The sequence below is a fragment of the Hypoxylon trugodes genome (genome assembly GCF_022578975.1).
Source record: "Hypoxylon trugodes strain CBS 135444 unplaced genomic scaffold F4822scaffold_3, whole genome shotgun sequence".
Classification (NCBI taxonomy): Eukaryota; Fungi; Ascomycota; class Sordariomycetes; order Xylariales; family Hypoxylaceae; genus Hypoxylon; species Hypoxylon trugodes.
The window spans coordinates 3,762,198-3,787,256 of NW_026250018.1; the positions used below are offsets into that span (position 1 = coordinate 3,762,198).

General features: G+C 46.1%; 11 protein-coding genes across 11 annotated transcripts; 5 read left to right on the forward strand and 6 right to left on the reverse strand.

The window, feature by feature from the left end:
- Positions 1–283: 283 nt before the first annotated feature.
- On the reverse strand, positions 284–2,508 carry F4822DRAFT_191067 (tRNA-guanine transglycosylase). Its single transcript, XM_051453562.1, has 3 exons — positions 2,350–2,508; positions 1,861–2,131; positions 284–1,798 (listed from the first exon to the last, which is right to left on the reverse strand). Exons 2-3 carry the CDS (start codon positions 2,081–2,083, stop codon positions 543–545), a joined length of 1,479 nt encoding a protein of 492 aa, XP_051317371.1. The 5' UTR covers positions 2,084–2,131; positions 2,350–2,508; the 3' UTR covers positions 284–542.
- Positions 2,509–2,849: 341 nt separating this feature from the next.
- Positions 2,850–5,124, forward strand: F4822DRAFT_190889 (uncharacterized protein). Its single transcript, XM_051453560.1, has 2 exons — positions 2,850–2,995; positions 3,088–5,124. The coding sequence occupies exon 2, from the start codon at positions 3,097–3,099 to the stop codon at positions 5,065–5,067; it is 1,971 nt and encodes a 656-aa protein (XP_051317372.1). The 5' UTR covers positions 2,850–2,995; positions 3,088–3,096; the 3' UTR covers positions 5,068–5,124.
- Positions 5,125–5,181: 57 nt separating this feature from the next.
- F4822DRAFT_427453 (uncharacterized protein) lies at positions 5,182–5,771 on the reverse strand (the record flags this gene model as incomplete). The annotated part of the gene is made up of 2 exons (XM_051460739.1): positions 5,182–5,544; positions 5,598–5,771. The coding sequence occupies 2 exons, from the start codon at positions 5,769–5,771 to the stop codon at positions 5,182–5,184; spliced, it is 537 nt and encodes a 178-aa protein (XP_051317373.1).
- A 301-nt stretch (positions 5,772–6,072) lies between these two features.
- F4822DRAFT_191009 (uncharacterized protein) lies at positions 6,073–6,945 on the reverse strand. Its single transcript, XM_051453561.1, has 3 exons — positions 6,713–6,945; positions 6,415–6,650; positions 6,073–6,346 (listed from the first exon to the last, which is right to left on the reverse strand). Exons 1-3 carry the CDS (start codon positions 6,777–6,779, stop codon positions 6,266–6,268), a joined length of 384 nt encoding a protein of 127 aa, XP_051317374.1. The 5' UTR covers positions 6,780–6,945; the 3' UTR covers positions 6,073–6,265.
- A 2,543-nt stretch (positions 6,946–9,488) lies between these two features.
- F4822DRAFT_397245 (phosphoglycerate mutase-like protein) lies at positions 9,489–11,519 on the forward strand. The gene is made up of 3 exons (XM_051457600.1): positions 9,489–10,049; positions 10,107–10,468; positions 10,551–11,519. The coding sequence occupies exons 1-3, from the start codon at positions 9,854–9,856 to the stop codon at positions 11,145–11,147; spliced, it is 1,155 nt and encodes a 384-aa protein (XP_051317375.1). The 5' UTR covers positions 9,489–9,853; the 3' UTR covers positions 11,148–11,519.
- Positions 11,520–13,384, forward strand: F4822DRAFT_397246 (uncharacterized protein). The gene is made up of 2 exons (XM_051457601.1): positions 11,520–12,694; positions 12,767–13,384. The coding sequence occupies exons 1-2, from the start codon at positions 11,708–11,710 to the stop codon at positions 13,166–13,168; spliced, it is 1,389 nt and encodes a 462-aa protein (XP_051317376.1). The 5' UTR covers positions 11,520–11,707; the 3' UTR covers positions 13,169–13,384.
- On the forward strand, positions 13,385–15,545 carry F4822DRAFT_397249 (glycosyltransferase family 25 protein). The gene is made up of 3 exons (XM_051457602.1): positions 13,385–14,136; positions 14,197–14,340; positions 14,398–15,545. The coding sequence occupies exons 1-3, from the start codon at positions 13,957–13,959 to the stop codon at positions 15,178–15,180; spliced, it is 1,107 nt and encodes a 368-aa protein (XP_051317377.1). The 5' UTR covers positions 13,385–13,956; the 3' UTR covers positions 15,181–15,545.
- Positions 15,546–15,712: 167 nt separating this feature from the next.
- Positions 15,713–16,552, forward strand: F4822DRAFT_397252 (putative ribosome biogenesis protein nop10). Its single transcript, XM_051457603.1, has 2 exons — positions 15,713–16,007; positions 16,131–16,552. Exons 1-2 carry the CDS (start codon positions 15,833–15,835, stop codon positions 16,157–16,159), a joined length of 204 nt encoding a protein of 67 aa, XP_051317378.1. The 5' UTR covers positions 15,713–15,832; the 3' UTR covers positions 16,160–16,552.
- F4822DRAFT_397253 (D-site 20S pre-rRNA nuclease) lies at positions 16,553–18,072 on the reverse strand. The gene has a single exon (XM_051457604.1). The coding sequence runs from the start codon at positions 17,987–17,989 to the stop codon at positions 16,613–16,615; it is 1,377 nt and encodes a 458-aa protein (XP_051317379.1). The 5' UTR covers positions 17,990–18,072; the 3' UTR covers positions 16,553–16,612.
- A 1,079-nt stretch (positions 18,073–19,151) lies between these two features.
- On the reverse strand, positions 19,152–22,217 carry F4822DRAFT_191196 (uncharacterized protein). Its single transcript, XM_051453563.1, has 4 exons — positions 21,310–22,217; positions 20,034–21,252; positions 19,308–19,975; positions 19,152–19,216 (listed from the first exon to the last, which is right to left on the reverse strand). Exons 1-3 carry the CDS (start codon positions 21,900–21,902, stop codon positions 19,481–19,483), a joined length of 2,307 nt encoding a protein of 768 aa, XP_051317380.1. The 5' UTR covers positions 21,903–22,217; the 3' UTR covers positions 19,152–19,216; positions 19,308–19,480.
- A 1,668-nt stretch (positions 22,218–23,885) lies between these two features.
- Positions 23,886–25,058, reverse strand: F4822DRAFT_427461 (alpha-ketoglutarate-dependent sulfonate dioxygenase; the record flags this gene model as incomplete). Its single annotated transcript, XM_051460740.1, has 2 exons — positions 23,886–24,001; positions 24,062–25,058. The coding sequence occupies 2 exons, from the start codon at positions 25,056–25,058 to the stop codon at positions 23,886–23,888; spliced, it is 1,113 nt and encodes a 370-aa protein (XP_051317381.1).
- Position 25,059: the final 1 nt, after the last annotated feature.

A 25,059-nucleotide genomic window follows, 5' to 3' on the forward strand; every position in this document is an offset into this window, starting at 1 on the left:
CGTGTTTACATGGGTATAATATAGATGCAGAGATTAATGTTAGATGATATTCTGACGATTTATTATTGTGCGATATTCGTTATCAGGTAAATTTCGCCCTATAGAAGCTCACTAGTTGAAGCCAATTGGACTCCTTTGGACGACCTCCGCGATGTTTCCCATGAATTGAGCCGGTAGGTAATTGCTTTAGCAACAAGCTTCTTTGAACCGTTGCGTTTCACTCAACTTTGGTCGACAGCGTAGGACAATGCCGTGGAGGTATTCAGTTCAATCTGTATAATGTAATGAGCTGAGTTATTAGTTCCACGCGTGTCGATCCGGATCTCAGTCCTGCTCTTCCTGAACTGGGCCTGCATGACAGCGTGTCGTAGGAGAGGATGCGATTGGGTGTTACCGTTTCCGAAACTTGATCAGCCAGCTGTTCATGATATCAGACGATTGACATTCATGCCCAGCCGAGTCGGTGCGATAGTTCTCCCAATCGGCGCAAGGTATTTATCCCCATAAACAGACTTCTTACCACCATGAGCAAACATTACCATTCACTCATCGATCTCCGCGAAGCCTTTCTTATCCAAGTCTTTCGCATCGGTATTGGCATCGGGAATGACCGGCGTCTCAACTCCTTCGGCAGTAGCGCCTGTCACCGCGAGTCCCGCAATCTCTCCTGCCAGCGCCTTGTCTTCAGTCTCGCCTTCGCCGTACTTTTCCCAAGCAGGCCGATTGATTTTGGGCTTTCCACCCTCAGTCTTAAAATGATATCCTCGGGCCCTTGGTCGTTCTCCAGTACCCTTTGGAAGTTCGGCCTCGTACGTTTCAAAGAATAGTTCGCAATCGCGCTCGAAGGTCGAGGGTTCCGTGCTGATTGTAGATCGAATACCCTCGAAGAACTTATCCAGGATATGGTAATTGTGGATTTGGAGAAGAGTCCATCCAAGCATTTCCTTGGCATTCAGAAGGTGTTGGAGGTAGGCACGGTGGTGTTTGGTACAAGTGTAGCATTCGCATCCGTCAACCAACGGTTTTACTGATACCTGATGATCGAAAGACCACATATCCATCCCTAGCGGGTGGGGTCCTGAGGTGGAAGACGGTGGTGGGAATAAGAAGGTAAGAGCAATGCCAGCATCCGAAATAGTGTTAAGGAAAGGTACGGTGAACATATCAAGTCCTAAGCGAACCTGTCGGAGAATCTCGTGTGGTGATGTGATGAAGTCCATGGAAAGACGCGGCAGTGGATGTAAAGAATCATGGTCGGCTAGGTCCGGGAGAATGTCTGCATCATATACTGCTAGACCTGAAATATGTTGAACGTAATCCTGCGACAGGCGATTGATATACTCCCATTGTGTTGGATAAGAAACTGGTAACAGCGAGGCAAATACAGCAGACTTTTCTGTTTCACTATCACCCTCAGAGTTTCGCAATTTGATAAACTCAGCTAACCAATCCTCCGTGCGCTCCACCATTCGAAGTTGTCGTTTGGGGGCCGGAAGTTTGGTTCTTATGTGTGAATTGCCAAATGTCAGGTCTGCTAGAGGAATAGCGATATCCGGCTGCAATATGTCAACAGCACGGTAATATGCTTTGTTTTTAAGCTGCTGGAAGCCGGTTGATGTATATATGGATACGTAATCCTTCCCGTTGCCCATAGGAGCAATCACTGCAGGATGCCGTCGTGCACCAAGCACCGTGGCTACCGGTGCGGGGGTGGCAGTGTATGCATGCAGAGTCTCTTTGCCGTCTGGTTCTATATTAAAGACAGCGGGTTCAAGTCTCTTCTGTGATTTTTCTACGACTTTATATATAATATGTCAACTCAATAAACATTAAAATTTTGGCAAAGGTATTCCGACTTACAATCTTCCAGGGCCATATATGAACCGTTCAGTTCAGTATGTTTGGCGACGACATCTGGAGTCATATGCGGCATCACTCCTCGCGACGCAAGGCCAAAAAAATTGGGCGTATCTATCGACTCTCGCTTCGGAATAGCCAGATGACCTACTCTAGGCCCTCCACCATCGGCCGCAACACTCTTTACCACATCAAACATGATGTGTTCTAAAGATAAATCAGCCATCCTCCAGGATTATATCTCGAGTTCAATCTCAGTAAAATCATTACACGGGTGAGCACAGTGGCGTATCTGAATTTTCAACTCCGAACTCCATTAGGTAGTGTACTTTTAGTGAGTTTTCGTAAGGCATCGAGAATGATATTGGATATCCTCACTCCAGGGTGTCAACGAAGAAAAGCGAAGCAAAGCTGACTTGTAATTGTTAAGTTTGTCGAAGTACCTAAGTACCGGACCCAATCTATTTGATAAGCTGACATCCGATCGATAACGGCCCGGAAGTTAACCATGCCGCATTCCGAACAAATAGTCCCCAAATCCAAAGCAGGGGTCCACTTGTTTCTCTCGAGGAAAGCAAGCCAAGACCAATCGTCATTCATCAACAACCCACCTGCCCAATGGGCTGTATGAACGTGGGTCAATTTGCTTTTTTGCGCGGCCTTTGTTTCGCGTCTAGGCTGCCGCTTACCAGGTACCATCCACTATCGCTGCGCCCTGTAGCCTTCAATCCCATTCAATCCAACCCCCAACATCCAATTCTATACATCCCATGGCTACATAACATACACATATATATGTACAACGGGATACCAGTACTATATACATATAGTACCTAGTACGGATTACTTACCGTCAGGTCACAAGCCTCTTCCCCTTCCTAAATCCAACCATTTTATTTCCAACCTCTCTTCCTTCTTCCTTCCAACGGCTCCGCTGGCGCAATCACTACGGTTACGTTTTGTTTGAAGGCTGAGCAGGCTCTCGGTCTGTACATCTTTCAGCTCAACTCGCCTACAACTTCGGATTTTGAGATTTCTTAATCTCATGTCTCATCTCTTGCTATTATAGACATAGAATTGTCATTTCTCTCATTCTTCCTTGGTTAGTTCGTTGCGCTACATCTCCTAAACTCCGAGTGTAAGCTAGCTTTCCTACCGCACTCTATCTCTTTTGTGTGCAAAACCCGGAGTCACTTCCTGGGTCACTAATAAACATATTACGATGTATAGTTCCTTATCATGAGTGCCAACCATCTAGAAATTCGTTCCGTCTCTCCTGACATCGAACAGCAACGACAGTATTCCTCTCCGGCACATCCGGATGATCCGATCGGTGGCCCAGAGCACCTCGATTTCCACGAGGACGACGACCCTCCCACCCCGCGCTTTATGCAGGACCAAGGCGCTTGGAAGAGATGGAAGTGGGTTCCCTATCCCGTGCGGAAGTATGGGAAAGCTGCGTATAGGTGGATGAAGGGTCCGCAGAGTCCCAAAGATTGGAAGATCGAGCCACTCTTCCCTATTATCCAACATGCGCCTCTTCGTCTCCTCGACAAGGTTCTTCCGAACAGAAATCACCAAGTATTACTATATATGGGCTATGTTGCAGTATGGATCATCACTTTCGCTATCGTTATGTGGCGGGGCCAAGTCGCTTCCGAAGTTGCGACTTATGGTACCCCCATCGACATAAGTTGCGGTGTCACATATTGGAGCCAGAATAACGGATGCGGCATCAACGGTGTTGATTGTAGGCCATTCAACGGGAGCAGCTTTGCTTTTCGGTGTCCTTCGAATTGCGCAAGTTACCGGGTCCTTAACCCTCGAGCCGTGGGAGATCAAGAAGTTGTCTACGCTCCTTTGGTTGTTGGTGGACCTCCCAATCTTGCCAATGACGAGAACCCTATTTACCGAGGTGACTCCTTTATTTGCGGATCTGCAGTTCACTCTGGTATTATCTCCAATTCTCAAGGTGGTTGTGGTGTCGTTTCTCTAGTGGGCCAGAAGCAGAACTTCATCAGCTCAGACAGAAATGGCATCAAGAGTATCGGTTTCGACTCTTATTTCCCTCTGTCCATCACATTCGACTCCAGCATCGAATGCGAGGCCAAAGACGTGAGATGGTCACTCTTAGCGGTTTCTGTGGTTTTTTCTAGCGTCCTATCCCTATTCACCGCATCTTCTTCAGCATTCTTCTTCACCATATTTATCGGTATCTTTTGGCAAGTGGGTATGGCTTCTGATCCTCCATCCCACTCGTCGATCGCCGGATTATTCTCCGACATTATAGGCAAATTTCTACCGGCTATGTTCTGTGCTTGGGTATTTTACGACAAGATGGGGGTGCGACGAACCTTGCGTGGACTCTCGGCTCAAGTGGAAAAGACGGTGTTATGGCTAGGTGGTTGCTGGGTTGGTGCACTTACCAACTACACCTTCGACTTCATTCCGATTCAGCGCTTGACAGGGCATGATCTGGAGCAGCAGCCTGGCGCCAAAGCTGCCCTCGCTATCATCGTCATTGTGCTGTTTTGTGTTGTTGTTGGTCAAGTTTGGTGCTTCCGCCAAGAGGGCAGATTAATTCGCTACCTCAAGCTTTACGCTCTTTTCCTCCTGGGAATCATCATCTGCCTCGTGCTACCCAGCCTCAGCCTGCGCATTCACCACTACGTACTGGCATTACTCCTCTTACCCGGTACCAGTATGCAAACTCGGCCATCACTTCTCTATCAAGGAATATTGGTTGGACTTTTCATCAACGGCATAGCTCGCTGGGGCTTCGATGCAATCCTACAGACAGCCGTGGCTTTACAGGGTGACGCCCAAACAGGTTCGCCTCTCCCGGTGCTCCTCGCGCCTGTTATCAACACCACTCTTTCCACCATAACTTTCCGATGGAAGTCTTCACCTGGGGTACGATATGATGGTATCAGTGTGTTGGTGAATGATGTCGAAAGATACCGTGGATATTTTGGTGACGAGGGTTCAGATCATTTTACTTGGACTCGCGACAATGATACGAGTTATAACGAGTACTTCCGATTTGGTTACATGTCGGGTACGACCAGCGAAGACTACACTAAGGCGGGTATTTGGAATAAAGATTTAGATTGGGTTGACCCTCAGCCGGGTCCTTCTAAAGCCAAGAGGCGGTCCTTAGATGCGCATGATATAGAAGAACGAGTGCCCCGCGCGGTGTGGGGGAGATGAGTGACGATAGAATTATGAATAGTATACTTCACGTTTAGAATATCCACATATGACACAAATTCAACTAAATAGTGTTCAGTTCTAGTCCTAATTAAACTAAACGAAGGAAAACATCTAGCTTCGCAGATACTCGAAACTTCTCAATAATAAATCCAAGGGGATGAGGTCCTTCAGCTCATCAGACAAAACTCCAACTCCCAACGTCGAGGCGGCACCGGCATCGAGACCCATTCGATTTATAAAGCTTCTTAAACTCCCCACTGATGACTTCTTGAGACGCCAAGGTTCCTCCTTGAGAATACCACGAGGCACGGTGTGAAGCTCGTGTATTTTTAAGTACGACGGGTATGTCAAACCGTTATTCCCAAACGAATCACGAGCCAATTGAAGCTGCATGTTCGTTGCATTATTCTTTCGCATTGGGTGGATTGGGATGTATAGATTGTGATCGAAATTCTTGTCAATTGTCTTCGTGATCTACATAGGTAATTAGTCCCACAACCCCTAACACATACTATATAGGTACTGACCGTTGCAACTTTCACCCAATCTAGCATCACCGTACCGACAACCACGACCCGATGCATGCGAACTATCTTGGGTAGCCGGTGGAGTAGGCCATTCTTTATTTTCTCGCCTTGCTTCCAGTCTACCGGTTTCTTAAAGCAGTATACCCTCCCCAGAAGGATGTCTCGGTCTCTCATGGTTAGTAGTTGGTAAGGGTAAGTCAAAGAATAATGATAGTAGGATGAGAATTGACAACATGCAATAGCAGCAAACGCAATTCTGGGCGAAATGGGGATATATAGACATTCCCAAATACAGTGATATTCGGCTACATTTAATATTTGGTATTAGGTATTATGGGAACCGAGTCGCCAACACGCCTTTAAATATACCGAAAGGCAAAACAGCAGCGTAAAATTGAAATACCGCTTAACTAGGCGCTATGCGCAAGCCCTTCTCATTCTTAGTTGAAGCCCGGAGAAAGTAAATCTTAACTCGAATTTCCTCCTACCGAGTTAATGTTGAAGTGCATTAAGGTACAAGCGACGCCATATAACAAAATAGACTCGAACGCCATATTGTACCTTAAAAAATAAAAATAAACTATCGATCGTTTTCAATTTCGCAAACCCGGTAGAATTCTCCCGTTCGTCCTGAAATAAAGTAACACCGTCAATAGGCCAATCAGACCTCACTCGCAAGTCCTGACTACGTAGTGAACAGTCTGGTTCCCCGTAGCCGGAACCTTCGGCTTGAAGTCGAGATAAACGAGCTATTTACACCGAAATCCACTAATTAGTAAATGTCTCAACACTACTGTAAATAGGACAATTGACGTACCTCTCCCTTCTCCGGGGTCCAATCGCCATTGGTATCCCGATAAAACACCAATTCACCAGACCCAGCATCGCGTACTTCAGCCGTAGTATGCGTTAGCGCGCCCTCTGTGCGCCATTCTAGTTGGTAGCATGTTGATTTAGTAACAACAAATGGCTTCGAGCATCGCGTGTGGCCTTCGCTGTCTTTGCACTTTTCGACTGTATAGTCGAGAACTGAGCCGTCAATTACGGTACGAGCTAATATTACCAGTGACGTCAGTAATTGAAATACAGTTTTTGGAGATAGTAGGTAGACTTACGTTCGTTGAGAACACCGCTCAAAGCTAAGCCTGCGGTTAGGACACTCTGCGCTGATGGGATATACATGTTGGATATCAATTTAAGGGGATGTAAATAGCAAGATTCGACAGACGAAATTTAAGTGGTGAATGAGGTTGTTCGTTGTTTAGATGGAGAAACCAGTTCCTGGAAGTCAACACGTCATAGACTAGGTACACATATTCGTGACATAATACAGTTGTACAATAGTTTCTACGCATGTCCTTGCATAAATCTCTAATTATGAAGTTTATCAACAAGCAGAATTTTGTTTCGAACATATTCAGCAAGTATCACCTACTCCCCATTTTCGTAGCAAAACCCCTGTCTATAAATAGCTTCGAATTAGAGATGCGGAAAAATAATCATTGAGTTCCTATTTTTCCGATAATTGGATCATAAAAACGGTAATCTCTATAAAATGAGTACAAGTACTCAAACATAAAAATCATACTGTCTGTTATGAGGTGTTCAAGAAAAATAGGGGAGTGGATGACTAATCAACAACATCCCTCCTATATCATGACTGCGGATACTCGGGATGCTGGAATGGAAAAGAGAAAAGGGCAAAATATCCAGGGGAGTGCAAATGTATTTGGATGGCGTGTGTGATATTTAGAAACAATACATATTGTGTTGAATTGAAAGTGAGAGTTGTGTAGAGTAGAGTGTCCAAGTATGGTGGTAAGTACGCGTGGATACTGGATTGTAAACCAGAAAAAAAGTTGAATTGAAAGAATAAGATAATTGATTGAACTGATTTGAACTTGGAACCTTGAAAAGGGGAGTTGCCAATTGCCAATTAAAATTGTTGTGGTGTAGTCTTTTCCACTGCGCCAAAACACCATTACGAGGCAACTACCCCAGGTATGTACCCTCGAGAATGGAGGCATCGAGGGGATGCTTCGACGATACCTAGGTACTTGCTTGGATCACAACCTCAAAAAGTTCCAGTTACAAAAAATAGCAAAAAGATTCCTGTCAGAAGCCGATGGGATAGGGGCTCTCCCATCTGACAGGCGGAATGCCAGTTTCTTCGGCAGGCAACATTCCATCCCAAACACCGGTGTGTTTATCATCCTAGCAAGTATCGTCGGTATGGTCATTGATACATGTCCTGGGTGACGAATGCCCAATACTATCCACCATGCAACATTCCCCTGTCACTCAATATGTAATCACCATACCTTGTTGCCCCTTCTTCAATTTGAAGACAGATGCCAGTGCAACTACTTGCAGCTATCACCACTTGCATCCCCTTACCAAAAACAAGTCTTAATATATGAAGGTGCTTAATCACCCATCCAAATACGTGTCAAAACGTCGCGGCGATATTTCCCAGCATATACATATTCATTTATTTTATTTTATTTTCCGTATTCCTTCTAATGTCTCCTTGTAAGTGTACCTTTTCATTCTTAACGCAAACGTAAACCCATAATAGCATACCGCGCATTCTTATTCATAGGTATTCGAAAATCGATTCGCTATTTTTACCGACTTGCTCGAAATTCCACCTTATACAATGCAATATCACAAGAGGGGAATCCAAACCCGCATCTTCCCCTATTCTCATATCATGGCCCAATGGTCGTATCTACCAGTTCTAGACAGCACCTACTCCCACGTGGCCATGTCCAGAAGCCCCTTCATGTACCATAACGAGCAGAGTACAGATCAAACCCCCGATAAGTCGAAGCTACACCATCGTGGCATTGGTTTACAATGCATGCTTAAATAACCACGTTGGGGCTGCTTGTCCTATCTAAACTGACGCTCGATCTATATCATTCTGACAACACATCCTCTGCGATGGTCAGCCTTGTCTGAACTTTAGTCTACTGCGATATTCTAGGGGCTGTCTGACGGTATATTCAATTTTATTCCCTTAGATCTCAGTTATATAAGTATATCGTTTATCCGCCAGTTGCCCCCTGTTTTTAAGCTAACGTTACCCACATCCCCATACTACCCAAGTAAACCTCCTTAAGGCCTTCACCTTCAATGCAATTTTACCATTGCTTCGTAGTGAATCTTTCCTGTAGAGGATTAGCGAATCCGTATTGCTGGCATCAGGCTTATTCGGGGGCGGAATTTGTTCCAAGGTTGTTTGTCCCTACTTATCGGATAGCTGAACCGAAATGCTGGGAATCCTTAGTGTATGAGGCGGTTCTATTAGTCGCATAGATTAATACTTCATGCTATAGCCCCTTAGTGAGTTACTCCTTGCTTTTAACCAAGGTTTAACCCAGCAGGCCATTGTCTGCCTGTAGGACTTTGAGATATTCTTCTAACTTGGGATAATTGTTGGAATGATTTTAGCAATTCTCGTGATCCTCGTCGTTATAGCCTCAATTGTCCCCTCCACATGGTTATTAGTGATGTGTAGAAATGAGTTGGTGTTTGTCCACTATCATGTGGTCACTTGTGTCTTGCGCCTCAATTTAGGGTGATCATTCGGTTTTAGGTGTCAGATAGAATAGTCATTCCCTTAATCGCTGTTAGACCACAGCAATGCCCCCTAATTGCCTCTGTCCGTAATAATCATCTCAAAAATTGCGCCGAGTGAGCTGTTCGAATATGACACCGATTAAATTAAGTCATTCGTGTGAGGGGAGTCCCTCTTTATAAGTGCAGGTTTTCTCATTCGGTAACGTCGTACAAATAATTAACTAGTGACGCCATACCGGAACCCCAAAGCTGGGTCTGTACACTACGAGCAAGCCCTACTAATACTAATAAGCAACCATTATTCTTCAACGCCTTCCAATCTAATTCTACGTTTCTATACACCTACAATTTCAACAAACAAATAAGTAAATCCAGATTAATTTTCCATTTGCGCAAGAAATCCTACCTTATTACCAGGGCTGAACTGGATAGCAAATAAATACACATTGATTTCCCATTGGACACCTTGAGCGAAACGGGTAATACAAAGACACAGCCCACCTCTGCCCCGCTCTCGTCATACCTACAATCAGGTATCTCTTCTTGAACATAGAAATACCATATCTAAGGCATCCTTTCTCAAAGGCTCCTTCGCTGCATTCAGCCCGATCTGCGTCATTTAGTAACCGACCCTCACATTTGCCTCCCTCAGTTTGTCTACTGCGCGCTCCATGAAACGATTAATCCGTCGACTCACACATCCGCAAAGCGACAAGGTGATACAAAAGGGCGCGACCACCGAGAAGGCTGCTCAGAATGCGCCGGACACCATGCTCGAGACACCACCACAGCAAGATAGAAATACCATGGCTGACTCATCAGCCGCATTTCAGAATCGTGAAGCGAACACATCTACCTCATCGCATAGTAAATTATCTCACCCTTTCGGTAGAGAATTTGTGTCACAACTAACCAGCGCAATAGCCCACGACATGATTTATAAATACTCTTATGTCCCGGATTTTTTCAAAAATTACGCCGATATAGCGGATTCCTCGCTTAATGGTAAGGTCTCAACTCAACCTGCGCTGGGGATATTAGAGAAAGAGTATGATGGGGAGAGCGCAAATCCAACAACAAACGGGGAGCGAGCGCAACAATGGGTGCGATTCACAAATTATATCCAGGAACTCAACCGACGACATATAAACGACGGCACATCATATAAACTTTTATACATAATACGACACGGGCAAGGGATTCATAACGTGAAGATGGACGAATTAAAGGTAGCAGAAGAAGCCGGGACTTTGGAAATAATCGACGGAAAACCGTTGAACTGGAAAGTGAGATGAGGCATTTCATGACATCATACCTTTTTTCTTCTTCTTTTCTTTGGATCGCGTTCGGGAGTACTAACTATCCCAGAATTATTGGTCGCATGAGGACGGAGATGGCAAGGTAATATGGGCGGATGCGCAGCTTGTCGATAAGGGTATCCGACAAGCCCAAGATCTCGCCAAGCTATGGATAGACGAAGCGCAGAAGGATGCGCTACCATTACCGGGCACGGTCTACACCAGCCCTCTTGCACGATGTCTCGAAACGACGAGACTTGCATACACACCGGTTATGGCTAGACATGGAAGACGTCTCCAAGCCGTAATCAAGGAGAACCTTAGGGAACGAATTACCGATCATACATGCGATAGACGAAGTACGCGATCGTGGATAGAGCGCAATTACCCCGATTATACCATCGAGGAAGGCTTTTCGGAGGAGGACAAAAGTTGGGATGTGACAAAATCGGAATCGCTCGAGCAACACGTGGTAAGGATACAGCGACTCTTCGACGAAATATTTTCAAATGACGCCTCTCCGATCATTTCCTTAACCACACATTCGTACGCACTGACGGCCATATTGGCACTAGTGGGATATCCCAAATTTCTTGTAAATGAGGGGACGATTGTGCCACTGTTCATCAAGGCTGAAAAAGTTACACAGAATACTCCGCCTTCATGAATAGGTTGCGCGCATGAGTAGGTGAAGTTTAGCTGGTGTATCGCCCGTGGCGCATCGCTTCAGGCGTATTTTATGCGGGAAGGCTTCTTTTGGATCGATTGTTTGGCTGCCTCGAGAAGGAGGAGGTGCTAATAAATCGGGGGCGTCTACACAGCCCCGATGATACGATGCTAGGTATTACCGCCAGCCACCGAATTGAGACCTATTGTCAGGGATTTCTTCTGTGTCCCCTAATTGATTGGCCTAATTTTGCTGAGGGGCTTCTGTAATATGCAGCTTGTAGCGGAAGCGACCCACGAAAAGGCCCCCAAATCGCAATGCCTGCAATGCAACATGTGTGTGCTGTTTGATTAGATTTGATTAGAATCTTTCCATTTGTAAAGTTTTCTAGATGAGGCTCTGTGAGTATTGTTCTTCGAAGTTTCCTCTTTAAAATGTCCAAGTCGGTGTAGGAGTCGGTTAGAATCTTGAATTGATCATCCCGTCCCCTCTCATCTTTTCCCTCATTTCGCTCTTTTCTGGTGGCGTTCGTCAGCATTATATATACTATACCCGTATCGATGGACTTTGTACGACAAATTTCCCGCCAGTCTGCCATTAACTATGGAAAAGTGAAAGATGTCTCACCATCCACTATCCAGGTATTGCGGGTGACTCCACAGGCATCTTCACCCGATTCGGATTTGAACTTCAGCATCAAGAATTTTGACGGGGCGGATCTTTTCAATCAAATTCACCATGATCAATTATTCCCCAAACCAAGCCCTAAACAGCCTAGCCTGAATATGGTGTTCTTCTCATCAGTGCGGTGGAAGGATGAACACATCACTAACCAGGATAGAATCAAACTCTTTGAGTACCTACGCCTTGACGATGCTTTACTTGCATACCTTCTCTCGTCTCGAACGGGTTGGTATTACGTCGCAGGGGACAACCAGTACAGCTTCATGATTAAGGATTATATGTATATGCTTGCCTGGACTTTCGACCCGGCGACTTTGGAGACGCGCGCTATGCTTGCTGCACGGAGTGACTATGCGAAACGTTCTAGTCTGAAGTCCGATGATGGAAATTTCCATTTACCGGGATTTTCTACCGCGCATCTTTATCACCCATTGTCTCTTGCATGCTTGTGCTTAGCAGACTTTGCATCCTACTTCGAAAGAGTAATTGTGGAAGAAGGCTATGTCATTGGCGACATCGAGAAGGATACCGGTCATGGTGTTTGGAAAAAGGATCACACTGAGACGGATGTCTTTGAATTGGGCCAACTCATGACGGCATCGAGAAATATAGCTAAGAACATCGGCATATTCGCCAACCTATTCAAGAGCATCGAGATAACGCCTACTATCGCCGAGGCTCTGCAAGATAAAATCTGGAGGGATTGGTATAAGAAGTATAGAAACGATGAAGAGTCCCTGGAGTATTTCGATAAATGCTCTGCATCGTTCGTCTCGGCTGCTGGGTTGCTGAAGCAGCGCATCAACGCGATTAAGCAGTCTGCGCGTGGTTTCGACGAGAGGACGAAAGCGCAATCGAATGTGGTACGTACGGTTTCGTAATGCTCCCCTTCCACGGAAATTTTATGATGCAACGCGAAACTTACCAAACTATAGATAGCAGCTTTGATGCGCCGAGAGGATGCTCGCGTGGGCCACCAACTTGCCGAGGCCAGCAAGAAGCTTGCAGAAGCGACTAAGAAGGATAGCTCTGATATGAAGGTCATCGCCATTATGACGATGGCGTTTCTCCCTGCCACATTCTTTGCCGCACTCTTCGACCTTCCGACCCTCGACTGGAACCAACCAATCGTAATAACCCGGGACTTCTGGGTATACTGGGCTTTCACAGTTCCCACAACACTCCTCGTGTTCGTGATGTGGGACATTTTGAATGACCAGAAAATATTCTGCTGGCTAAAGAGTATATCTAATAACTCCAAGACAACGAAGGAAGCGCCGAAAGATTCAAGCGAGAACTCAATGGAGTTGGTACGTTGGCGGAATGACCCTATGTGAATACAATATATACCTGGAGGAATTTTCGGAAGTGATGACCATGATGACTTCTTTTTTTAATGGTAGCATAGCATTGGGCGGCTTCTCTGGGAAATAATGGAAAATTGTACCTGGCTTAGATACCATATGATCAACAATACACATCCTTATTTAAAGAAGTTGACCGGATTGTTGCATTGAAAATCTCCAACCGACCCACCGTCGAACGGTGATGGTCCGGTGGGCGGCGTTATATCCGCTCACGGATAGGAACGATCGACCGGAAAGATCACTCCTTTCCGCGCCGTTCTGTCCAATGTCGGCTGAGTTAGCTATCTTACGCTAGGTCAGATTCTGACCAACTAGGCTCGTTAGGCGTCGATAGTTGCATGCGCCGCTGGGAGCGCCAGGGGTTTATTGGCTAGATCCTTGAATACGGGAATTTGATGGCGCTAATTGGAAGGCATACTTCTTTGTTTGCGATTCCTCACGATCTAGGAGGAATCATTTGTACAATCCACACAAACGCATGTACCTGTCCTAATTTCGAAGCTGATGTCATCGTTAGCTCGAAAAGTCCCTCAGTTAGAATGGTCTAGGCTTCAGTTAGAGTGAATCAGTTTGGCTAGTGAAATGTGGAGATCCTTCAATCTGCTTCTGTAGCCAGCTTTTTTTTTCCTTTTCGATTTTGTTTCTCTCTGTAGGCTGAAATAAGAAAACACTCGTTTAATATTTTGGGGCTGCGGCCTTCTGACTTTTCTTGCCTGCTTTCGTTGAGTGTGGTGAAACGCCTTGATTGTGGAGCAACAATGATTGGGGGACGGCCGGGCATCAGTCTGGCGCTGGCCGTGGTGGTGTTTGTGTGTATTGTTATTACATATTTGGGTTCTGGGTCTACACACGGTCAGCTGAAGTCGGCTTCAAGTTCAGCAAAATGGATGTCGGCAGGAAAATATGAAAAATCGGACGTTTTCAACGGGACGCTCGGCGTGAGTCTTATGCTGACATAATACTAAATGTTAGTTGGCTAATTAGATGCGTTTTCATAGTTCGAGAAGGTCTTCGTTATAGGGTTGCCAGAACGCAGTGATAAGCGCGATGCGTTGACCCTAATGTCGTCGCTGACGGGTTTCAAACTAAGTTGGATTGATGGCGTACTTGGAAAAACAGTCTCGGACAAGGCTCTGCCATTTGTAAACTCCCGCGACGAACTCTGTGGGCAATGAATGATGCTAATAGTCTTGATCTAGGGATGGGATCGTCCGACAATGTCAGATAGCAACCTAGGGTCTTGGCGCGGCCACATGAATGCTATGCGACGTATTGTTGAGGATAGAATCTCATCGGCGCTGATAATGGAGGACGATATGGACTGGGACGTCCACGTCAAAACATTGTTGGCGCAATTCGCCGCTGCAGCCCGCACCCTACAAAAGGGTTTCCACCGAAACCATACATTAGAGCCGCCGAGTCCATATGGCCAAAATTGGGATATGTTATGGCTGGGATCTTGCGTGACGACGTTCGATGAGCATTTACCAGAACATCTTCAAATCCCACCTGAGCAGCGAAATCCGAATAAGATTCTTATCACCGACGACCCGACTGTACCACCATTGGGACATATCCTAGCCAATGGGTCATTCAGCTGGGACGACTATCCGCCACAGACACGGATTGTATATGTTCCTGGGGATAACGTGTGCAGCTTTGCGTATGCCCTGAGCGCTAGCGGTGCAAAGAAGGCATTGCAATACATGGCGCTTGAAGGGCAACATAAGCCCTTTGATAATCATCTGAGTGATTTGTGCCGGTTGCGTGTTGATGGGATGCGTTGTGTGAGCATCGTCCCAAGCTTGTTTGTACACCACCGACCCAGGGGGAAGATTAGCGGCGACTCGGACATAAATAAGGGAGGCCCGGATAGCGAGGTTCGCGAAGCCGGCTTCACAGAGAACGTATTGTATAGCACGCGGTTGAATGTGAGGAATTTGCTAAGAGGGTTGGAACCGGAGAAACAATGGTCGGATTGAATGATCGGTTACGGGTCAATGACTAGGACTTATGCGGGCAACGCAACGGGCGAAGGCGTTCATTTCTGGACATAGCCGTACTCCTTGAAGACTCATATAATAACATACTGACTTTTTGAATTATGAATGTAAAGTATTTGCCTGCATTATATGGCCGGTGCTGCTGATTTTGATCGTTGTTTTCATTTGACACTGTTTCTTGGTGAATCCCGTTGTACAACAACCCTCCAAGTCCGGTTCGATTATGTAATAATAGATACATTTAGGTTATCGTGGCATGGGAATTTCGAATCATCTAGTGGATATTCATCTCAACATTGGCTGGAATATTGAAGAATTGACAGTCAACTTGATATGAATTATTGTCGTAGTTGAAAAGTTGAAATAAAGTGAGTCTCGTTGAAGCTTGTTTCGATGTTCCTGCCAAGATGCTTACATAAACAATACCCTCCTAAAGTAGACTAGCACCAGATTGGAAATAACCCACAATTAACCCATGTATCAATTGAAGGTCGGAAGAAAAAAAATTCGGAGCTCTCCCAAACATCACCAACAACGAGCAAGGTCCATTTTCATTCCGCCGGCGTCTTCTAATCCAAATCTACGATATATCTTTCGTCAAATACGAGAACTCAGAAACCAAATTGCCAAAATGCATCTCATGTATACAGCCGACGAGAGCGGAAAGCGCCTCTACACCCTGAAGAAAGTCCTACACGGCGAAGTCACCAAATCCGCACACCCGGCTCGTTTCTCCCCCGATGACAAATGGTCGCGCCAGCGTGTTACTCTTAAGAGGCGCTTCGGTCTATTGTTGACGCAGCAGAGTAAGTTATACATCCCGTTTCTTTACCTACTTATTTGTCTGGTGGAAATCACGGGCACACGTTAATAAATGGAGACGTTGAGGATATATGAGAAATTGTGCTAACGGTAAATCTCAACCACAGAGAACAAGGTTGCCGAAAACTCCCGATAAACGAAGAATACTCAGACGATAATAGACGACGATTCGAGGCTGAGATGCTGAAATAGGCGGATATTGGCTGAAATACCCACGGTCCCACAGCATGCAAATGCGGATTTATTCATTTGGACGATACGGCGTTTGGGGGATATAGGGAAACCAAAAGAATTGATTATTTCTACACCAAGCCCTGATTTGCCTGAACTAGTCGAACCTGTGAAATCATCGTCGTGACCTCACCAACTTACGCGATTTAGTCCTTGTATTGAGATGGATAATCGAGAACGGATGAAATGGACTTGATACTACAAGTGCTTGGGGAATGCGAATGTCACTTAGCGGTCTATTATGGGCAGAAATTGCTCTAATGCCCAAATCCGAATGAAGACGTGGTATCAATTCATACCTATGAAACCCATACCAAATACCGAACCCTCTATAATTCCCTTTTTATGGCTCTATACCTCACCTCTTCCTCGAATTCACATTCCTCCCCGCCCCAACACGTATCTTGCCCTGCGTTCCTCCACTCCGGTCTCCCGTCAATATACCGGGCAAGTAATCCTCATCCATAAGATCCCTCTGCCGAGCCTTGCTCCTATCCGTAGACTTCTTAACGTATTCCTTCTGGTCTTCTGCTAGTATTAACTCCTTTCCCCATCCATTCTTCCCTCCTCCGAGACCTCGCGCTTTTCCGTTCGAGGTACCGTGTACTGGCTTCGGCACACTGTAGACGTTGCCACGGTTGTTCCATTGGAAGTTTCGCTTGAGATGGATAGTAAAGTTGCCGCTGGAGTCGGTCGAGCAACTCACGCGTGTTAGAGTTGGTTGTCCACAGCGAGGACAAAATTGTTTCGACATGTCTCTTGTAACCCCAAAGCATCCGTGACATCGCAGTACCCATGTCTTCACTCGTGTAATACGCGCTAGACTTGGTGACACTAAATTCAGGTTCATGCGCAAGAGCACATTCTGCATGGCATAATCAGATGTTAACAGCGCGACTTGTAGGAATTGTTGAATCGGCTGCTCTGGCGCTGAAAGTTGGTCTTTCGCTTGATGTTTCTTAAGGTTAGATGGTGTGATCCATCCATCCTCATCATCGTCTTCCTGCTCTGCTTCTTTTGTTTCTGCCGTAGCGGCGTCGTCCGGCGCGGTGTCTATTGTCGGTAATGCGGAGGGTTCGAGGCTGAGAGAATCTAGTGCTTGTGTGACTGTCTCTTGTTGAATAGTCGGCTGTTCCTGTGTCTCGGGCTCTTTTGTATTATCCTCAGGTATTGTCTCCTCTGTTATGGTCTGTTCTGCTCCATTGTTGCTATCGGCTACGTCTGTTGGCTTTATGTCTGCGGTTTCTTCGCCGTTCTTTTGTTCTTCAGCGCCATTTTGTTGCGATGGTGCTTTCCCATTTAAACCCTTCTGTCCCGGTGTTTTTCTCAATCGCCAATCACCTCCATTCCTTTCGCATTCCAATTCATATGTCAGGGCGATCAGGTGTAAATCGGGTCTACTCAGGACTTCGAGGTCACCAGTGCGCCTCGCGAAATCGGTCGCGAACTTTATGCTTTCCGGGCGTGGGCTTCGTAGTTTTAGGAACGGAAGAAGTGTGGTTTCGACACGCGATCTTGTTGCGGCGTCGCGAATTTCGGAGATGACAGAGGGAAGGGTGTACAGTTCGTGCGCTTGGCTAAGGAGCGTACTGACGGGAGGGTCGTTCTTGATTAGGGGACCAGCGTCGAGGACTAAGGAATGAATTGGTTTTGATGAAGTCGTCGCTTCTGAATCTGGGCTCGTAACTCCGGATTCCTTCACCTTCGCTGGCGGTTGAGATTCTGTTGTCGCCATCTTGCTGATCAGGTTCGCTAATCGTAAATGTTTTAATGAATTCAGTTAATGGTGGGGTTGCCATTTTCCAGGGCGACAAATTTCGTGGGGTAACAAAAAGTTTTAGCGGTGGAGTATGGCAGAATATTTCTATGCTACAATTATACAGCTAGGTACACGCTAAGGAAGAAACATAAATCACTTCAACGCATGCAACTTTCTACTCAATTTTCATATTTTTCTCATAACTTAAACAAGGGGTATAATACGTTAAACTAGTAATTCGTACCTGTAAGATCACTAACCTCCTATCGCGCAAACCGTGTACTCCGTCCCTACCTGTATTTTTCATGTCATAATTGTTAGCTATATCCTTTGACCTAGCCTTCGACTCAACTCTTATATCCGGAGGTATGCGGAGCATAAGGTCACCTATACGCCACAGCTACCGGATGCTCCGAAGGTTCTGGGAAATGCAACCCGGATACGTTGTTGTCTATTCGAATATTCCGATGTAATCAAGGTTGAATATTCGTTGCGAGGTTTCGGTTTTCCTCAAATGATGAGTATTGGTTAGGAATCATGAGAGCTTCAATCCGTCTAAACATCCTGTTTCTAGATTCCTCGGTCCTTATTAACTTCACATACCTCAAAGACCAAACGCAAGGCCCCGTCATATTAGAGGATATATGGTGTAAATAGGTAGAACTTGTTCTGAGACTGAAACATGGAGGTATCACCTAAATCAGGAACACCTGGTAATGGTGAACCAGTTCCCGTGAATCAACCAGGCCTGTTCAGAATTGGCATGGAGCAAATGCGGCGCACTCCGAAGTATAGAGCCCGAGCTCCTCTTCTCGAAAACCGAGAAAGCCCAAGTAACAAATCGGCAGCTGTTTGCCACATCATCTTTGATGGCATGCGCCAGACATGGTTTTGTGCTTGAGTTATGAAGCGAATGTTTCAATCCATCCAAGGGCTGGTATTTGGGGCGAGAATACGTTCATGGATGGCTTTCTCCCCCAAAGGTAGATGTGGGAAGATAGTACAAGGCCGTATAATACCAGTACAAGTCGCTGGATCAACCCCGCGCTTCCAAAATAGCTGCAGTTGGTTTAGCCTACACCGTTGTGTAGAGTAGAGCCATAACAGTTCTTAAACCCATCGATTTCGGTAATAACCGGCTTGGCCAGACGCCTCGGGGGAGATCCGAAGGTAGTTTCGGTGTATTGGAGGCTTGTACATCGTCTGTTCAATCGATTATTTTGTTGTAGGGCGACCCCAGGATAAGCAAGCCTACCCCCACCAAAATTTCTAAGAAATATCGCAATTTTCTTACATTAACCCTTCTGGCTAATTAAGTGTGGTAGCAACTGCCAAATTGCCAAGAGTGGTCGAAGAATGTCCGTATGGATTTTCGATGTAAATCGTTTGATGAGATGATTCGACGAGCTCGAGATCTGTAAAACCTAACCTACAAGTCAAGGGTGGTTCACAGTTTGATTAGTGTGATCACACTGTCGTCTGCGAGTATTCGTTGTTCAACCAGTCGTTTGAGAGCCAAGTCGTAGATTCAAGTCCGGTATTGCCGAATGATTCAATGTTGAAATCAAATCCATCCATTGCACCTTCGAATGCGTTGTTATTATCTATTCCGTCCGGCGGCATTACTGGTGGTAAGTTCGGTTTAGTCATGTTGAAATCGTTGATTGGCGTTCCAGAAAGTGAGGAGGCGCGGTCATGCTGTACCACTGGACGGTTGGTGGGATGCGGAATCGGCGTGGACATCGAGCTACCCTGCGGCGAGGACATATGGGTTGAGGGAGACATGATAGGCATACTAGCGAAACCGTTTTCATCGACAACCGGCATGTGTTGCATCATGTTTTGGCGCGCCGGGACGTGTTGGGGCACAAGTTTCGCCCCACCAGTTTGTGGACTTTCTGCACGAGTCGACGGAGCATTTGGCGAAAGGCCGTGGGCAATTAATTTCTCGAGATCAGCAACCTATAATAGCATGTGTAATCAGTAGAGCGTTGTGGCATCTTCGGAGGTGATAACTTACAATGGCAGCACCAGCAGGGATGTGATCCATCGATTTTGCGATGGTCAGGCACCTCGTCCCAAGCTCTTGTACCTGATTCGAGGTCAAGCCAATTTCTGCTTGGTTTGTCTGGTAAGCAAAGTAGACGATTCGAGCACACTGATAGGCGCAACCAGGTAGATCGAGATCCGTAATGGGTAGACCTCCATCCAGTGCTAGAACCAACTTGAAGATGTCTGACATAGCTAGAGCATGTTCATAACATTGGCGCGCACAGTACGAGACGAACTGGGGATCTAGCCGACTTAGACCCGACTGCGACAATGCTTCTTTGAACCCCACCAAAAACATCCGGTAAAGATCACAATAGCATTGTCGCCACCATACGTGTATCATGATATAGACACAAAGCCTTGGTGAATAGGCGCGCAATTGGAGGTTGCTCTCGGAGAATTTGAAGGAGGAAGGGAGGTGGTCGTTAAAGCCGGCTAGTTCTTCTGAAAGAACCTTGACAAGCTCGGGGAGTTGCGCAAGTTCAGATTCAGGCATTCCCATCACATTCTTAGTGCAATACAGGACTCTACTCCTCATCCATAAAAGTCGTACGTGAAGCGCCAAAGAACCAACATCGTCCGGAAAAGGCCGCGTGGGAACAGGTCGGAGATATTCGGTTACCTGTGGAAGATCGAATTCAAAGTTACGTTCGGTGCAAGGGAGTTGAATGTGCATAGACTCGGACGGCATCAATATAAAATCCGAGCATCCGCCGTTAATGGCCGAATCAATAGTCATTAGCGCCCACATCAATCTCCTCCGTGATTCGCGAGCTAGAAAGCATAGGTTTGGGTTCTCGTAATTTAGACGGAGAGCATAGGCAAAGCGTGTAGCCGTAGCCGCTAACATAAAGGCGGTGGTAAATTTCCTCGACAGCATACGGTGCTTCATAATAAGAATGAGGGTTTGAGTTTTAATGGTAGATGGGTTCTCGAGATCTTGAAGTACCATAGTCTGGCATTCATCGATGCATCTGGTGCCATATTCGCGTGTGCCAGGGCCCAGATCCATAAGTAGCGTAGTGACGCCCACTAAGGCAAGTAGTAACGCCTTGTCCATCATACCAGCATGATAGCGTTGCATGAGCGAAGCGCGGTGAAGAAATGAAAATATAGGAACATGATGAATATGGCGAAAGAAATTGTTAAAAGTCCGTTGTATTAGAGCCTCATCTGGGAAGGTAAATCTAAAGCGATCCATCAGTTCATGAACACAACTGAAAAAGGAGTCATTGAATGCGTACGGTTCAAGATTAGATGCTGTAGATGCCGAAACTCCATTTGGATCGTAATTATGCTGATCGTGTCCTTGAGAAATATGATGCGATCCTTGATTATCTTTGCTCGTCATAATTCGCTTTTCTGGTGGTTCAGATGAGACGGATTCAATTTCAGAATCAGTAGCGCCTTGGTGGGTTTGCTGAACAGCACTGCTGACACCTCCGGATCGCTTCGTCGGTTTGTAAACGCACTCAATATTTTGAGCCTGGCATCTTGCGCATTTTGGTGTCTCACCGCTGCATCTTGCTTTCCTGGAGTGACAATTGGCACATGCTAATCTCACACGTCTTCGCGGAAGAGTGAAGTTTGATAAGCTTTCGGCGTCCTGGTTAGGTGAGGCGGCATCCTGAAATGAACAGGTGAATCCTAATCGTTCGCAATTCTGACACATATCTCGACGACCATCACATCGTACTTTTCGCACCCTACAAGGAATGCAGGTTTGGCTGGATTTTTTGGGAGGCCGGTTCGTAGGGTCGGCCGCAGCAACATCTGCTGCGACCTCAGCTGCTGTATCGGCGGCCACCATCTGGACGCTCATGTCTTCTATATCCATTCTCCCAGCTCTTGAATTTGGACATTAGTGTTAGGCGCGTGGGGATATAGGAGAATAGCCGAAGAGAAAATCGTTCATCAATCCGAAATGCAAAGCGCGAAATAGCGGTATTGCGTTATTACGGATTGTGGACATGTTACGCTATCAGAATCACGGAGTCATTGGTGGTTGAAAGTTTGGAGGGAATTTCAGCGTTGGGAATTTTGGGTTGGCAGCAAATTGCGAAATGGCAAAATAGCGGGGACCCGGCGAAAGCGGCCTCTCCAGCGCTACCATACAACCTAGCCCAGCCTAGCAGGTACTATCTGGTACCCCTTCTGCAGCCCGTTTCCAGCTTCTGTCAGGCAGGCGGCAGGTCAGACCTGCTATTAATTAGTGGACCTTGCTAAGCCCGAGGTTCGCTAAAACGCCTTCAGTGACTGTTTTTATTAGTCTAACCTTGGTACATAAATCCACTAAAAGCCCTGTAACACGGCTCCGGCTTCGACTAATCCTAATTCTCAAAGATAACTTACGTCATTCCAAAGTTCTTTCTACGATACATTTTGAAGATATTTCTGTAAAAGTCGGTTAAACATTCTGTAATTTCACGGTTGCATTTCTTTTTACCTAAATTAAAAAGCAATTGTTCAATGTGTATATTGTGAACCACCACTCGATATTCCCATGTCCCTCTTTTGACTCTCTATAGGTCCTGGGGGAATTTGAAATAGACGCCTCAAATTGTGTCATGACTTACACCACCAGTTAACAAAATGTACTTTTTAGACGAGCGAATAAACAGGTAACATGTCCGGTTATGCTTTTTTATGAAATTGCTAACTGAACTTAAAAAAACATGAACTTGCATAGAATAGTTGGCAACTCCTTCCAGTGCAAGTATCCATGAGTCTTTCTTGGCGTTAGTTTAGTGTCCGAACTATTTTCTGGGGATCGCGCGAAACTAATCAACTTCACTTACATTAGTCTCATTCTTTCACGATTTCCGATGAGATTAAGAATTGAGACTCCTTCAGCCTCAAAGCCCCAGCAATTTAGAGGACACGTAAAGAATGCCTTTTTTTGGTGCGAGACACGAGTCGACAAGGGAAGAATCATAATAAGAATGTGCCATCCATCAGTTAAAACCATCCAATCAACGACGACAAAGCGCACGTCAAATCAGATCAACTGTGTGTCATCCAACTCAATTCTTGCCGACAGCCGAGCCGAGATCCGGATGTCGGTAAAGCCCAAGTTTTTTAGTTTTATCGATCCATTTCCTCATTTTCCAATACAACGTTGATTTTTAAAGGGGGCTGGCTTTACTAACCAAGATAATGCTCACTTCTAAGCTCCACTATAGCCGGGAAAATGGAATAAAATGAGTATTCGAACATCTGATTTGCTCATTACGAAGAGCTAAACGGTTGCTATTATACATTAATTCCCAATGGGTTATAAATTTCGAGGCAGGTCGTCCGCAGCAATACGAGCGAGTCTCCCAAAGAGCCTCGTGAGATCCCAACCATTAAGATGGAACGTGAAATTATTATAGGCACTTGACATCCCGATCGATCCTATTGGTAAGCCGATCAACATTCATACAGTCATCTCTCATACTACGAATATGTAGGTGATCATATCTAACATAGATAAAACATTGTGGCGTTACTAATAACCAGCAGCTGAAAGATAAGGACCGCTGTTTGAAAACACTAGCTAAACACTACAGCACGATTGGGTGGTCTAGAATCTTCTGTAAGTCCACTACGATTTGGTTGCTCTTGATCACCCTCACCGATAGCACGGACGTATTAGCCTACCGGTTACCGATATACACAATAGCAATAACTCTTAACATGGAAAACACTCGCCCCGAGTTTCTTTATGACATCTTGTTCGAATCATAACTAGTCAATTACAAGAAAGTAGTGTTTCTAGACTACTTGAAACCCCATCATTAAGCTCACGAAATTTCGACTTCACTACCTAAGCTCCCTTCTAAGCTGGCGTATTGATAAGCTTCTCGCCATTCGATTCCTTGGACTGCCCATTGGTTGCCGCCTTGAGTCTACGTTCCCTCTCCGCTCTCCCTTCACTCGCAGGATCATAAAACGCTATACATCATTAGATTTACACCATAGCCAGGATAGCGAAAAAAAGATTAGACGACTTACGTTTTTCACCAAAAACCGTCGTACGGATACCCCTCCGAGGCGCCTCATACGATCCGGGAATGACACGGTGCAGCACACACCTATTATCCCACATCGCAACGCTACCAACGTCCCACTTCCACCGTACGGAGTGATCGTCCGCAGAATGGAGATGGTATTGGAAGAATTCCAGAAGCTTATCCGATTCAAATTTCTTGAGCTCGGCGAAGCCAGTCACAAACCCCGTGTTCACATTTAGGGCCTTGAGTCCAGTGACAGGGTGTGTCCTCACAGCTGGGTGATGCGAGTCAATCGGGGGGCGGTTCGGACCAACACCCCATAAATCCAGGATCGTGTCGTACTGTAGTCGCGAAGTGTGTACTGCGTGCAGACCCTCGACGAACTTCTTCATCGAGTCACTTAGCGCGTCGTACAAGCCGTAGCCGGAGATCCAAGCGGTGTCGCCCCCAACAGGGGGGTGCTCTTCCATGCGCAGTAGCGAGTACGAGGGTGGATTGATTTCAAAGGAAGTATCGGCATGCCATTCTCCTGACGGCCAGGGAGTGTACTTGTTGATCTCGCGATGGTCTTCTGTGCTCCCCCTGATCACGACATGCTTGACATCCTTTTGAGCCGGGTGTCGATCCAAGATTCCATAATGCTCGAAGAGCTTTACCTGCTGCTCAGTAGTAAGGTCCTGGTTTCGGAAAAAGACCACGCCACGCTCATTTACGAGCAGCGCAAGTTCATCTAATTGCTGAGGAGTCAATTGTGATAGTTGCACATTCTCCAAAAGTGTTCCAATGGATTCCGTGAGGGCGACTGGCTTAGCTACTGAGAAGAGCGCCTTCTTCTCGGGGTCAGCGAAAGAGCCCCGGTCCTTGTCCGGGACTATCTCTTTTCGGAGCGGCTCCGGGGGAACATGATCTCTGATTTTAGGTGAGAAGTGCGGGTGGATCGCAATTGGGAACCCGGAGTCCGGGGAGATATGCTTCAGTGATTCAAGACCAGCCGACATC

Coding starts and splice junctions, on each gene's coding strand:
- F4822DRAFT_397253 (XM_051457604.1), bottom strand. CDS start 17,989: ATGGCGACAACAGAATCTCAACCGCCAGCGAAGGTGAAGGAATCCGGA.
- F4822DRAFT_397252 (XM_051457603.1), top strand. CDS start 15,833: ATGCATCTCATGTATACAGCCGACGAGAGCGGAAAGCGCCTCTACACC. Junction 16,008..16,130: donor TCTATTGTTGACGCAGCAGA/GTAAGTTATACA, acceptor TCTCAACCACAG/AGAACAAGGTTGCCGAAAAC.
- F4822DRAFT_191196 (XM_051453563.1), bottom strand. CDS start 21,902: ATGGATATAGAAGACATGAGCGTCCAGATGGTGGCCGCCGATACAGCA. Junction 21,253..21,309: donor ACAGCATCTAATCTTGAACC/GTACGCATTCAA, acceptor GGATCGCTTTAG/ATTTACCTTCCCAGATGAGG. Junction 19,976..20,033: donor TCCCTGCTGGTGCTGCCATT/GTAAGTTATCAC, acceptor ATGCTATTATAG/GTTGCTGATCTCGAGAAATT.
- F4822DRAFT_397249 (XM_051457602.1), top strand. CDS start 13,957: ATGATTGGGGGACGGCCGGGCATCAGTCTGGCGCTGGCCGTGGTGGTG. Junction 14,137..14,196: donor TTTTCAACGGGACGCTCGGC/GTGAGTCTTATG, acceptor GCGTTTTCATAG/TTCGAGAAGGTCTTCGTTAT. Junction 14,341..14,397: donor CGGACAAGGCTCTGCCATTT/GTAAACTCCCGC, acceptor GTCTTGATCTAG/GGATGGGATCGTCCGACAAT.
- F4822DRAFT_191067 (XM_051453562.1), bottom strand. CDS start 2,083: ATGGCTGATTTATCTTTAGAACACATCATGTTTGATGTGGTAAAGAGT. Junction 1,799..1,860: donor ATATATGGCCCTGGAAGATT/GTAAGTCGGAAT, acceptor TTATATATAAAG/TCGTAGAAAAATCACAGAAG.
- F4822DRAFT_190889 (XM_051453560.1), top strand. CDS start 3,097: ATGAGTGCCAACCATCTAGAAATTCGTTCCGTCTCTCCTGACATCGAA.
- F4822DRAFT_397246 (XM_051457601.1), top strand. CDS start 11,708: ATGGACTTTGTACGACAAATTTCCCGCCAGTCTGCCATTAACTATGGA. Junction 12,695..12,766: donor CGAAAGCGCAATCGAATGTG/GTACGTACGGTT, acceptor ACCAAACTATAG/ATAGCAGCTTTGATGCGCCG.
- F4822DRAFT_191009 (XM_051453561.1), bottom strand. CDS start 6,779: ATGTATATCCCATCAGCGCAGAGTGTCCTAACCGCAGGCTTAGCTTTG. Junction 6,651..6,712: donor GAGCGGTGTTCTCAACGAAC/GTAAGTCTACCT, acceptor TGGTAATATTAG/CTCGTACCGTAATTGACGGC. Junction 6,347..6,414: donor GGACCCCGGAGAAGGGAGAG/GTACGTCAATTG, acceptor CGGTGTAAATAG/CTCGTTTATCTCGACTTCAA.
- F4822DRAFT_397245 (XM_051457600.1), top strand. CDS start 9,854: ATGAAACGATTAATCCGTCGACTCACACATCCGCAAAGCGACAAGGTG. Junction 10,050..10,106: donor CACATCTACCTCATCGCATA/GTAAATTATCTC, acceptor CCAGCGCAATAG/CCCACGACATGATTTATAAA. Junction 10,469..10,550: donor GAAAACCGTTGAACTGGAAA/GTGAGATGAGGC, acceptor TAACTATCCCAG/AATTATTGGTCGCATGAGGA.